Below are 14,251 nucleotides of genomic sequence, written 5' to 3'. Positions count from 1 at the left end.
AACTGACACAAGAATTCCAGATTTCCCTTATTAGCAGATGAGCTACCACTACTGCAAAGTCCCAGTATTATCACCGACCTACCCAAAAAACCCCACGTATGTGTACGTGTTGTACCCCAAGAGACATGGAAAAGATGTGGCAGAAGGCAAACTTTAAAAGAATAGTTTATTCATTTATATGGCTGATGTTTAGCTTGAACCTGAGAAATGTTGCCCAAATACAGGATTACGATGAATGCTCCAAACCCCAAATCACTCAAAGCTTTGTAGAAACTAATGATCACCATGAGTTCACATCAGAAGCTATGAAAAGTTCCAAGTCATGTCAAAATGGTAACGCTTCAAAGAAAGTTTATTACTTGCTTAAAAGAGTCAATATGCATACAGATATTATTCCACAGCATATCCTTTATTTTCATTTGATCACAAATTACTATAACTTGACACTAGGTACTATATTGAAGTACATTTTCATTTCTGGATATATGCTATGCTACAGCCTGGGAAGTAATAATACCATTGTCTAGAAAATCAGTATTTATAATGAACAGTGGATACAATCTAAACTGAAAAAAAGAAAAAAATCGAACATTTCATAAGTGACAACCTAAAATGTAACAGCTTTTGTAATTTAGCTGTAATAGAAACTATACGCAAACAAAACACAAGCATGCAGTACACGACGCTGGGGAAAAAAAACCTGAAGAATTTGTATAATTCACAAAAAATACAACTAAGATGTAAATTACTTTACACTGAGTAAACAGTAAACATACACCATCAAAACTATTATTTAATAAATGCTCTAAAAAGAAAAAGTTTTATAATGTCTTTTTGCATAATCATGTTAGATCCTGTTGTTGGTGACACAGGATTTAAAAAAAGAAAATCAGAATCTCGAATGGAAGTTAAATCTTGCTACACAACATAAGATGCAATTACTGTACTATCCCACAGTAGCTGAACTTCGAAGGAAGTAAGAGCTCTGTAGAAACAATCTGTACAAATAACTGAAGGAAAGCCAAAGAGTCTTCTAGGCTAGCAGTGGCACAGGCTGCGATCTAAGCAAGGAAGGCCCGGCGGGTGAAGCGCAGCACTAGCTCGCTGCGGAGTGTCAGGCCTGCTGCTCGCCGCTCTGCTCGCTGCCCGCGCCCCGGCGCGCTGCCGCTGCCGCTGCGGGGCCGGCGCGGGGCTGCGGCGCCTCGGCGGCCGCGCTGTCGTCGGGCGGGCCCCGGGCCTGCAGCTGCGCCAGGCGGTACCCGGCCAGCATCTCCTCCAGCAGGTGGCGGTAGCTCCCCCTATGATTAATCCGCATCTGCCTCAGCGCCTCCGCCAACCTCCCCTGCGTTCCGCCTTCCTCGGCCGCGCCAGGCTCCTTCGGTTGAGATTCAACACCCCAAAAAAATCAGTAGTTAAACTAAAACATTCTCTAACCACATTAAAAAAAAAAAAAAAAAAATCAAACCGAAAAAACATTTTTTTTTCAAACTGAGAAAACATCAGCTTTGCTCTATTTGAATGTAAAACACCCTATTAGCAACATACAACTTGGAACAATATATTTCATGTTCATCCTTTTAAACAACATAGTTTAAGAAATGGTAGTTATTAAACCAGCATTTTTAATAATTTCAATTCATTTTGAGTAAGTCATCAAAGTACCTTCTCCCCATTAATTCCACCTTTATTTCAAATATCTTTGATAAATAGATTATACCCCCCTCAACTTTGATTATTTGTCAGTGGAAATTTTTGAACATTTAAGCTTCTTTAGCCACAGGTCAATATATTTAATTGTGAATTTCTGCACAGTCAGTAGCAGCACAGTTCTGTGAAAAACTCAGAGAACAGATAACTCTACTGATAGCAGTTTAGTTGAAGCATCACATCAAAATAAATGCTCAGTGTTTCAGTAAGCACTCTTGATTTTTGTATGCATGATGCTGCCAGAAAAGAAGCAAGCAGCTACCCATAAGCACAAGGAATGCTGGTATTTGAATGACATAAGACACACCTTTGGGCAGACTGTGTATTGCCTAGAAAAATTAGCAGGTAGAACAGTTATTTAATGTCAAACCTAAGAACCTACAGCACAAAATCTGAGTATCAAGCGCTAGTTAAGGAATGGAAGTCTCCTCAGCAAATGAACTGCTTGGTTACAAGCTTTCAGTTGAAAAAAAATGTGGTTTTTGGTGATAGACATGCACATCTGCTACAGTGCTTTGACACTGATACTAGGTATTTTCACTTCCAAGTGCTAAAGCAGTACTGCTGCTTTAAGGGAACAGTACATTTTAAATTATTAATATATAGCAATTTATCAATCTAGACAAATGAAACTGTATCTCTGTAAGCTGGCTGATTCTGCAAGACATTAGAGGCGCAATCCAGACTGCCTTGTTTTCATGATGACCTCATTTTATTGTCATGTAGTCCAAAAACTTCCTAATTACAAGTACTGCCGCTGCTCATTTTACAAGCTTAACAGCAGTATCGAGAAAATATTTTGGGATCAGTAAGATTTTGCATGCTCTATGTAATGTTGCTGGAATAAAAGCCCCGAGACTGATTAGCACAGTCCAAGCTAAAATGGGGGACAATTTTACCACAAAAATGAGTATTACTGCATATATTGGCATCCCTCTTAAGTTTAATTTGTTCAGGAAGTAAGAGACATTTTCACAGTGGTTTGCTGGTCTTAGTTTGAGATGTTTTGATTCACATGTACTAGCATTTTCATATTCTAATATGAAAATATTCAAGAGAATATTCAAGAATTCAATACTCTCTTCTCTTCAAGAGCCCAGTGAGAAAAAGCAAGATAAAGGAGGTAGTTCTAATGCTTGAAATGGAATTGGTTTAATGCCTTACGAGCACAATGTCAGTGAAAACCCAGGGCATCAAGAAGAGGCTACAGATGCATCCTGTTTCTTGGTTTGACAAAGAAAAAAAACTGAGTTATGTATATACCTAGCTAATATTAAACATGGCAGCATAGCTGGAGACTTCCTTCCAGTTTTTTAAAATTCGGAGAATGTTTAAATTCCGTATTTCGTCTACTCCATCAGTTATGCTGTGAGGTTGACATTAGCACACATACACCCTGAAGTTTCCACATTTCAAAATACCGAGATCTTAAAAAATTCCTTTGGCAGACTGAAGTGAATGATTTCGCTCCATGCAACACTGAAGAGTAAAAGCAATAAGCAATGTAATAGCAGCCCTGAGACTCCTAAGCAATTCAAATGCTGGTAGGAGTTGAATTAGCAGTGCTGTTAGTGTTTGGTATTCAAGCTCACATCCTGCTTTGCGTTGCACCCTATTTTACAGCAGGCTATTTTGTGCTTCCCTTGTGTCCCTCAGTGCTACCAGACAAGAAACCCCACAGACAGTAGGACCGAAACTGCCTCTTTTATATATTATGCATGATATAGACAGAGATTTCTCTCTAATGATGTGTGGTTAGAACAGGTCCCTGAAAACTATGGTTATTGTGCAAGGTAGCATTTGTCTTCCCTCACATTTCAATTCGACTTAAGTGCTACTGACCATAAAAACAAGAATAAATTTGTGCTAGCCATATTGAACATGAGTATTCACAGTTTTTACACAAGTTTTGTGCTATTAAATTACATGCATGAAAAGGGTTGCTATGTATTAAAGACTGGATTTACGATGTTTTGAGAATGGTGTAAAGAGTTGCGTCCATTTAAATTTTTAAAATTATGTGTAGCAGCCCTTAACGACACATGATTTGGTTCAGCCAAATGCCAGTGTTTTATTAGTAAAAACAAAGAGAAACATGATTGCTTTCAAATAAGATGCTCAAAGGCAGCTTTAAGCAAATGCCACTGGAACTATTAACACAGCCACTGTCATTTTAACATTGTTCCTTGTGTTTGGGTGTATATATACATATAGTGAAGTAGTTTAATTGGGTAGTAGTCTGCTTAGGAACACATCAAAAAACTAAAATGGTCAGAGAAGTAGAGTCACAGAAAAAGAGCAATACTTTAACATAGTAAGTAGAACAACTCTTCAGTGGTACTGTAACATCACAGTGCTAACAATTATTTAGCTATGAATACATTCTTTTAAATTTCCTTTAAAGATCTGAAAACATCAGGCCCCAATACATAACAGATTCCTGTACTCTCACTCGTATTTGTAAAGGCACAAGCCACCACATTTACAGCAGAAGTCTCTGCTCAAACACTGGTAAAGTTCTTCGTTGTGACCCCAGTGCAGGGCTCTCTCCAGCCCTGGATTTATAAAAACTCGTAAATCTGCTGAGATTCCTAGTGGAAAAAACTTAAGACTGCTATACCCTCAAGCCAGACAAGTGATCTCTGAATACTGCTTTAGTAAGGATTCTTTCATTTCTCAGACTCTTGCTCTGCATGACATCTCATATTTAGGCTCTATGTTAATGTTTCTCAGAAAATGCACATGTGAAGGACAAAAATCTACTATCACTAGTTTGGATAACCAAAAAAAAAAAAATCTAACTGCAACACTACCTGAAATGTTTACAGTGCTGAGTAAAACAAAGCTAGCCTAGAAAGAGATACAACCAAGTTTTTAATTTATATACTTTCTAAGAAGTAACTTGCAAGCCTATTATGATCCAGTTCACAGGAACTCAGGGTAACTACTTCAAAATTGTTAGATGCTAAAAAGCATAGTCTTTAGAAGGAAGTCATATTCTCAATTGCAAAAGTTAATCTGATTGTTTGGGTTGTTGTTTTTGTGGTTTAGAGGGGGCTTTTTACTCATTCGTATTAATATTTTAGCAACTAATATGTTATTATTTTGCCAAGATAAAAACTGCTCTAGCTTTATATACAACCATAAGATGGAAGATGACTGCCACAGGCAGATTTCCAGTCAGTAATGGAAATATTCTGTACAACACCCACTCTCAGCAGACACATAGGCACTGTTAATTGCACACAGGGAAGGACGCTCAAGTGCAAGTCAAGTGCACCTTTGTGCTCTGCAGACTCAGCATCCATGTGTCTAGCTCAATTTTTCATATGAACATCTGCTTTTGCCTCATACTAGTTTAAACAGGGGCATCATTAGCTAGATTTCAATCTCACTTGGCAATGTCATCATTGGGATATACTGTATGTTTCTTTCCTACCTTTGCTTCCTGTTTAAATGTGAGATGTGTAGCAACATTATCACTTTGCGTACACATTCTGAAGAGTCTGATGTTGGGTAACTGAACAGCTTCCTTCCCTTTTAACCTCTCTGGACACTTCAGTATCCAGTTCAGAAGGCTACAAGATCACCACATACACACCTGAAACTGAGTAAGACCAGCAAGGAAGTCATGTTTTCATCACCTCAGAGACAAGGCCCACTAGGATTCATCCACTTCAAGGACAGTAAGATAACTTGCTGGGAAAATGCAAACAGGAATTGTATCCTTCACCAAGGGCGAGCACATCCTCTCAAACTACTCTGGGCCAGTATCACTTAGGGTGAAAAGAATAAAGGTGCTGACTGGGAAATGACATCCTGTCACAAGATCAACTAGAATTTAGTCCACTCTATTAAAAACACATCATTTTTGAGATTTGCACTTCTATATCAACATAAGAAAAATCTAGTAAGCAGACTGCAGTCTACTGTTCACATCTCTTTTTAAGAAACCAAATTAAAAGCCAAACCAACTACTCAAGGATTTTAACGGCAAAAAAGGTCAAAGCTGTTAATGGTATATTATTTTATGAACAAAATGCACATTCAGGTTAGCTACCTCATTTTATTAAATTAAAATGGATGATGCATAAACATTTCCTGAAAGAAGCCAATAGACAAAAGGATGCTCTACTGCGTATTAGGACTTTCAGCAAATGTGCAGGGCTATTGAGAAGTAAATCTAGACTTAGAATATGTGCATCATAAATGCAACTATGGCATACAACATTTCTAAAAATTAGCCATTAGACAAACTTTTAGGTTTTTTTCTTAAAATACCAATTAATTTGTAAAACCGATGCTGCTTTAATTTTTATTTAATTCTTAAATAAGCCACATATACCAGTAACTTTTCCCCAAAAAGTAGGGAAACTTTTGGCTAAATACAAAAAGTAGTAGCAGGCTGATAGAGGTGCAGATTTTCCTGAAGGACTAAAGAAGCTGGAAAGAGGAAAATTTTATGTATCTTGGTTTGGGGCACTGTTGCACAATTTCTTGAACGTGAAATGAAAAAAGCATATCCTATCACTTTCATCTAGAAAAAGGAACAAATCCTAAAAAATTAAGAAGTTAGAGATTTCTTCCCTATTTGTATTCTTAACAGAATAGTGGCCCCTTCCACCCACACCAGCTTTCCAACTGAAGATAATAAATCAAATATAGGCAGTTAAGAGAAGAGGACAATAGAAAAGACACAGTAATAATTGTAGTGAGACTGCATATTTACTATCTCAAGGTGCACAATTGGTACTTTCAAGGTATTTCAAGTGCAACACCATTCACTGTAATAACTACCTGACTGAGGGCCTTGTAGCATGTCAGAAGAAAAAAATATTACAAAGGATTTATAGAATAAGAATGGTACTTCCACAAAACAGTGCACATAAACTGTACAGGAAATGACGTGTACAAGCATTGATGGTTTTTATGAGTTCTTCAGTTTTTCACAGTTTTTAAACAAATTGAACCACAATTGATAGAAGCACCAGTTATTGGTTACACTAATATTAAGAGCCACCTAATAATCAGGCTTAGAGGTACAATAAACCATATTTCAATGTAGTATTTAAAATTCAATTTCATAGGAAATGGGAAGAGGAATGTAAGCTATTTTAGAAACCATAACTGAAGTAATCTAAAATCACTTTACACTTTTCCTTAGACCAGTAGAGATGGGATATGAAAAGACAGTGCAAATGCTATGAAAATAGTCAATATTAGTCTTGTCTTTTATATCGAGTGTACGAAGGCCTCCTTACAGAAGGCAACAGGAAGTGTGTTTGCCCCCTCTTGTACTACACTTCTGGACAGCAGAATAACAGCTAGTTAAGTAACAAATTTTCTGACTATTAATTTTTTACAATAATAAACCGTAATTTAGAAAAACCCTGCACTGTTGCTTCACAGGTTTGACTGAGAAAGTGGTAGTCATTTGGATGTTTAAAAAGTCTTTCAGAATTGGGTGTCAGTTTTGTGTCTTTTTGAGGATGAACTTCTATATCAAATACATCCAAAGCAAGGTAAAAATTAGCAGTATGTTACAATATATACAATGTATTTCTAATACTTTATTCCTAGTGATGAACACTTTTGCTTAATGTGTGACACAACTCTGACATTCACATTAGCAAAGAGGTGTAGCAATCAAAATGGGAACTTACCCCCTCATTGTCTCTGTGTGGATTCAGCCTAGTATACACAGCTTCGATAATATTACGCCTAAAAAGAGAAGTTAAAAAAAAATTAAGCACAACAAAGGATTTCAAAACATTGAGAAAAGTGTGATCAGAGTAGGCATTTCAAAGTGATTAAGGTGTTTTTCTTTTAATTTGCCTTTTAAAAAGATGAAACCCACCCTGTCTTTAGTCACTTTCAGTAAGATATTTGGGGGTCTAGCAATCTGGTTAGGATTTGTAAAAACTGAGCAAAGTAAAGCAATTTTCTTACCTTACCGTCTCCATGGTCCACCTCTTTTTAGAGCTGCATAGTCAGATTTTGTCAAAAGTAACATTTAAATCTATATTTTGCTTGTTATAAAGAATTCTTCAAGTTTGCTGGTTTTCTTGCCTTATTTCTGGATGTGGAACTTGAAGACAGTTCCATTTTTCCCTATTTTTATTACATATACACAGGTTACAACTTGCCTACAAAATTTTGAAGTGTGGTGTGCAGAGTATACAACCCCTTAGATGTGTTTTCTATTGTCTATTCACACTGTAGAAATTAAAACACAGAAGCCACTAGGTAGACTTTTTTTATGGCAGTGCCATTTAAGGCCACGCTTCCACAGGCAGGTAAAATAGGCACAAAGAACTTCACAAAAAATAAAACCCATCATATAAACAGACTTCTGATTCAAAAAAGGTTATGTACTCACATCTTCAAATCAAAGTTAAAACTGGGAAACATTCAGACAGCTATAATAAATATGATCAAAGTTACTGGCAGCTTCAACAAAAAAGAACTCCTACATGGACTAAGACTCCTTAAGTCTGGAAGTGACCAAGATCTCTAAAAATTATGTCAGAATGAGGGACACCAACTGCTGAGTCTTCTAAAGAGCACAAAGGCATCAGCTGAAGACAGCTGCAAATGTCTCCAATAAACAGTCATGGTTCTCAATGCAACAGAACTTTCTGCCCCAGAATACTGAGGATGCTACAAGTTTGATGAGGCTCCTTCTGTTCACATTTAAGAAATCTGGAAAGGCTGCGTATCTGAAGTAGTATAGGATCCACTGGCATTGATGGAATATCTTCCTAGACAAAAGAAACTGAATGTTTTTGCCGATGATACACGAAGGGGTTCTCTCCATTTAGTTCCACACTTAGTGATAGACCAATGGCACAGTTCTGACTAAATGTCTGTACTACATAAAGCAAAGGCATTTGCAATGTAACAGAAAATGCCTAAACAGTCCAAGCAAGACAGCCACAGAAGCAAGAGGTAGCCACTACAGTGGGTTTAAATAGACATGAAAGTCAGGTCCTTAGGAATTATCCAGTCTTCCTTTTTCACTTTTCTTTCTTTCTTTCAACAGTGTACTTCTCTGTGGTTTTCTTTGATGGGAAAACTCAGGAGCAAGATCTTGAGTGGAACTACTAAAGGCCCAAGTACCAGGGTAGCTCAGGACTTTTGTTTACTGCAGCAACAAACAACCAATTTTGAGGCAGCAATTGAAATCACAAGGGGATTGGAGTCAAGCCAGAAAAGAGTCTTTGGAGAGTAAGATTTTAAAGGATAAAGCAGCATCATCAACTGACCACAGCAGAGTTGACACCTGTACATCTCCTGTCTCAAAGAATGGGCCAGCAGGGGCTTCTACACAAGTGAGAAGCTTGAAGGAAGTATGCAGTGCCAATGTAAGTGGAGCTACTTCAGGGGCTCCTAAGGTTCACAAACACACTCTAGTCACAGTAACATTGTATTGCATTTCTCCAGCTCAGACATACTAAAAATTTGGAGCAACTTTAACTGATGCTAAAACCATGGATGTCAGCCACAGACAAGATCTTTTCACAGCCCCTTTGAGGCAGGTCTTGGGAGTTCAAACACAAGGACAAAGTGTAACTTCTTCATGACCTGGTAACATCCCAGGATAATGACCTCAAGAAAAAGAATATTCTCTTGTTAGGACAAAAGTTTTAAGTTACACAGTATGTGGGTTTGGGTTGTGCAGTAGTACTTTTTCCAAGACTTCCATTAATTTCCTGCAAGTAAAACAAACTTACTTATGTCACTGCCTTTGTCCCAAGTTTGGAGACCAAGAACAAGTTACTTAATACCGTATAATATTCTCTCGAAAGAAACTGCAGGCACACCCCTGAAGTCAAGGGACTTTAAAAGTCAAGATGAAGAGGAAGGCACCAAAATGCAAATTCTGAACCAAGTCCATGAAAAATGTAACCTGAATCACAACAAATTTAAATAGAATTTATATGTCAAGGGTCCAGAATAGTGCAGCAGTACATGATGCAGTTACTAATGAGCAAAACAACAAAACACAGCAGTTGGGAGTCACCAAGAAGAACAGGCACACCAAAACTTCTCTGAATGCCTGGAATGCGCACAAGTGGAAAAGAAGGCCCAGAATGTACAGATACTTCCAAGGCTAGAAAGATATAATCATGGCAAACAGTGCTCATTAACAAGTACATGCAATGAAAATAGATGTACAGACACACACCACTGCTCGGAGGACAGGACTTCATATTTTGTAAAATACAAATATTCAGAAACAACATGCTTTATGCCAGGGAACAATAATGAGTACTGCTGTCTGGGGAATTCCAGATTAACAATTGTTTATGCAATTCTAAATTCTTTTCATTAAAATCCTTAAGTTAGGTTGCTAGAACATCACCATTGGGTTCACCAGAAAACCAATGTAATTTCTGAAGGTTTATTCCCGTTAATAATAATAATAAACAATATTCTTGTTTATCTACCATTCAGTTTCAGACTAAACAAATAAAAACAATTTTCTTATGACAATGTTTTCTGAGCAAGTAACTACTGTCCCAAACTTATAACAGACATTAAGTGGTTGGGAAAACATGACATGAGGAAAAGTGATCTCCTGGCATTTTGATATTCATGTTGTTTGACAGCTCTTTATAAGTGTAAAGCAGTAAAAAGTCAAGAATACATATATTTTAATTTTCTGAAATGGCCATATGGAAATAATAAATTAGTATGTTATGTACCAGAATATAATTAATGTATTTCCTCTTTACCATTCTGGAATGGGGACAGCGACACAAATGTTTATATACTGCAAAAGGTAAACTAGCTTCAAATACAAAAACTTGATTTGATTATAGCTATTACAGTAAGAAAACTTTAAAACATTAAAATGAAAGAGTTTCAGTGAATTTAACAGTTCAAGAAATTCCAGTACTGTACTCACTTGCCAGCTAAACCACCTCCTGGTGGTAAATTAGGGATATTCTCTGCAGTTAAAATACGAATAACATGAGCAAGATCAGGCATTCCTTCTTCACCCGATTTTTCCATAATTTCTAATTTAAAAACAGAAGAAGTCCTGAGTTAATACCACCCATTGGCTAAGACACTGAAATATAAGATACTATCACTTTTTAACAGAAGCATTATGAAAAAGTTACATGTAAACAGGAAAACATTCTTTACATTTTAGGTTAGCAGCCTTTGCATGGTGGAACAGAGCTTAAATTCATGGTCTGTCTTTCCAGTATGAGTCAAGCCTTACTCTTTAAGAGAAAATCAGAAGCAGACTGTGAACTGAATGAAATACCCCAGAGATAGCAGCCTGTTCTCTCTGAAAAAGACAGCAGCTGGGAGTCTGTTTCAGTCAGCTTCCTGTTGCAGTGCAACACATTACATGCCATAAAGCCAGTGCTTCCCCGGGATTCTGTCACACTTCCTTGTGAGTAACACCTTGTATCCTCAAAGGCCTGAATCTCCAGTGCATAAACACTCTGACCATCATGCAAGCAGGAGGATATATAATGGATAGATAATATTAGCACTCAAGTGGCCAAAAGAGAATACGGGACTGATGAGAAATAATTAAATATACTTATTTTAATAATAATTAAAAATACGGTATTCCATTTTCAAAGCTGACATATAACACAAGTCAAGCCCAGCACGACTAAGTTCTTCTACCTTGGAAAAGAACTGCCTAAACTCAAGTAAATCTTCACATGCTCTCTTTCACCAGAGTTGCTGTTAAGATGCACACGTAGTATCTGTGTATACACTCACACAGGTGTAATGCTACCAGCTTCCACTCATCAGTCTCTACTCATCAACCACTACCACGGCACAAAAAGGCTTGAGAGGAGTTTTTTTCTGAAAATCAACTAAATTAAGGAGCAGAGTGCCATTTCTGTAGATACTGTTCCAGATAAAAACACCTTTGAGCCACAAACTAGAAGAATTAAGAATAAATCCTCTCAAGTACCATCCTAAAAAACTTCAGTCATTCTGTACCTTTGCTACTATCCAAAGATAGATAAACAAATACTTTAATTTTCCTACAATTGATTATATTCTGGATAAGTGACTTGGAGCCTGCATTTACGAGTTTCTTAAGTTAGTAGAAAAGCATACCACCGGTACTTTAAACCCCTCATCCCAAGTTTCCTGGTATTTAAACCTTTCTTGCTGTCTATCACTTACGTAGGAAGCAAGTGATATTCAGGCTTCTCTTAGGACTACCAAGATCAACAAAGTGCTTGGCAAGGTACTCGCTCACTTTGCATGAGGCAGATCAGTAGTAATGCCCCCACGAAGCAATCACTTGTAGAATAATTATAGTACCTTGTAACAAATAAAGCACTGTTATGCTTCTAAGTCTCAATTTTAAGCCAGCAATATACAATCTTTGCAAAGATTAAGATAGGTGCTCTACTACTAGAAGTGATTAAAGACTGTTCCATGAAACTTGATGTGTATGATCATCCATCCATCCATCAAGGATGGATCATGGCTAGCAAAGGAAATGACAGCTGAGTAAGTATGCCTTAATCTTAGGATTTTGATCACTTCTTCCACACATACATAAATTAGCTACAACTCCTCTTATACATTGCATCCTTTTGTACAGTTCTACTTAGTTAGAAGTAATCGTACTGCTACAATATAATTTTGCTGATATATTTGACAGGAAATGTATCTTATGAATATACACTTTTTATACCAAGAGCGCATCTGGTTCTATACATAGGAAAAGTAGACAAATAGCAAGAATTAATAAGAAGAAAGACTACAAAAGCAAGCAATTTCCAAATATTAATTGCAAGCATAAGGGTTTTATATCTTCTTAAAAAGGAATGAAAGCAATTACAGCTAAAGATTGCTCTATGTTTCTTGGTACTAGAAATATTTATGTTACACTGTATAATAACTTCCCAGGGAGTGCTGAACTGAACCACAAGCATCTTCTCTTCATTTCTAGAAGGTGGCAAAACAAGAATTCTGGCTGAACTAATCATTATCTTTTTCTTTTCCTGGTATTAGAGTGAATAATTTCATCTAGAACCTGTTCCCTCTCTTTAAAAAAAAACAAAGCTTCCTAATAGAAAATCGAGAATAAAGCAAGTGAGCAAGCATGACCTGTTTCCATTACACATCAGTTGGCAGATACACGCTGTGGATGTGCTTGACAAAGGCCACCAGAGAAAGAAACCAAATATTTTCAGGAACAAGATTTATGGGCACTTACAAAGTTCTCACCTTCATCTCTATGATGTTAAGAATAACCACTACAGTTAACTTTGCATTGCTAACATAACTCAGACACTTAAAGAATAATTCCTGATATTATTATATATGTATATTCATGGAAGTCCACTACAAGGTCTAGCACTTTACTCCTAAAACACTTTTCACTAACAGCCTAACACTTAACTCACCGATAGGCATTTTGAAAATTCAGGTAACATTTTACTTCAGTTTTATATAATGCAAGTCCTCACCCAGATGGCATTACAAGTTCTCCATGTTCCAGCGCCTCCTTTGATGCCCAGCTATCCATTATGACAAATCAGTTTTATATACAGTATATATTCCACATATGTAAAATGTATCATCCAACTCACTGGATTAACCAGTAAGACTGTTTAAGCCTACACAGATCATGTGCCCCTATTTATGATTTGTAGGGTGTTTTTTGGGTTTTATGGGGTTCTGTGGTTTGTCTGTTATTAACTGCAATTCTGATACACCCTTTCAAATAAACTGAAACATCAGAGAACTGAATTGACTTCTGTGCCTAGTTTTCTCTTTGTGGGACCAAACTTTGGGTCTCTGAAAGGCAGAGAGCAAAAAGTAGTATTTGCAAGGAGCAGTAAGAAAAGAGTGACCTAGCATAACCTCACTGCTGTCCAAAACACCTGTAGAAGGTGCCCATGGCAGTAGTGTTGGAACTAGATGATCTTTAAGGTCCCCTCCAACCCAAACCATTCTGATGGCTCTATGACTGTACTTCGGAGATGGACCAATTAAATGACTCAAACCAGAAGCAGGGCTGTGCTCAGAGTCAGAAATGACTCAAGCACAAGCTTAACTTCATTAAGTATTTCAGTATACTCTACAAGTGGCAGCTTTGGAATGCAGTTACCCACATTCTGTCAACCTCAAAACCCAAACTAGCTAAAGAGCATTGGTATATAGTTCTTCCACTAGAAATCCCTGTAAACTATGACTTGCTGAGTTTGCTTTTTAATAAATCTGTTAAAAAAAAATAAAATAAAATCTCTCTATTAAGACAGCAATTCTCTTTTAAGAACTCTGGAAAGATCTTATGGAACTACTAACTCAACACATTATACAAATACACAAAATCTCAGCATTCCACTTAGGAATGTACAACGATAGAGTAAAAACGTTACACGTGCAAATGTAAAAACTGCTTTTCATTTTTTTTTCATTTTTTTTATTTTACTTTTTTTAAATCAAACAAAATCATGCCTTAAACACTGCATTTCTCCCTGAGCCAGAGCTTAAAATGCCCAAGTATAGCAGTGGAAAAAAACCCTGTTGTCTAAAAGGCTTG

General features: G+C 37.0%; 1 protein-coding gene across 2 annotated transcripts in view; it reads right to left on the bottom strand.

Moving 5' to 3' along the window:
- The window catches only part of PPM1B (protein phosphatase, Mg2+/Mn2+ dependent 1B), a 46,095-nt gene that overhangs the window by 2,310 nt on the left and 29,534 nt on the right, over nucleotides 1-14,251 (bottom strand). The window contains exons 5-7 of one of the 2 annotated variants that reach the window (XM_042051695.1): nucleotides 10,619-10,730; nucleotides 7,371-7,428; nucleotides 389-1,375 (exon numbers count right to left, since the gene is read on the bottom strand). In XM_042051695.1, coding sequence (XP_041907629.1) covers nucleotides 1,115-1,375; nucleotides 7,371-7,428; nucleotides 10,619-10,730 — 431 coding nt within the window. In that variant the 3' untranslated portion in view covers nucleotides 389-1,114. Of the gene's footprint in view, nucleotides 1-388; nucleotides 1,376-7,370; nucleotides 7,429-10,618; nucleotides 10,731-14,251 lie in introns of those variants that run through there. The other variant, XM_042051696.1, reaches the window with a different exon arrangement.

The sequence above is a fragment of the Corvus kubaryi genome, unplaced genomic scaffold, assembly GCF_017639235.1.
Source record: "Corvus kubaryi isolate FWS band 111438036 unplaced genomic scaffold, C.kubaryi_AGA036_p1.0 76, whole genome shotgun sequence".
NCBI classification, from domain to species: domain Eukaryota; kingdom Metazoa; phylum Chordata; class Aves; order Passeriformes; family Corvidae; genus Corvus; species Corvus kubaryi.
The sequence above is the reverse complement of the archived record's forward strand: the minus strand, read 5'-3'. Positions and strand labels throughout refer to the sequence as shown.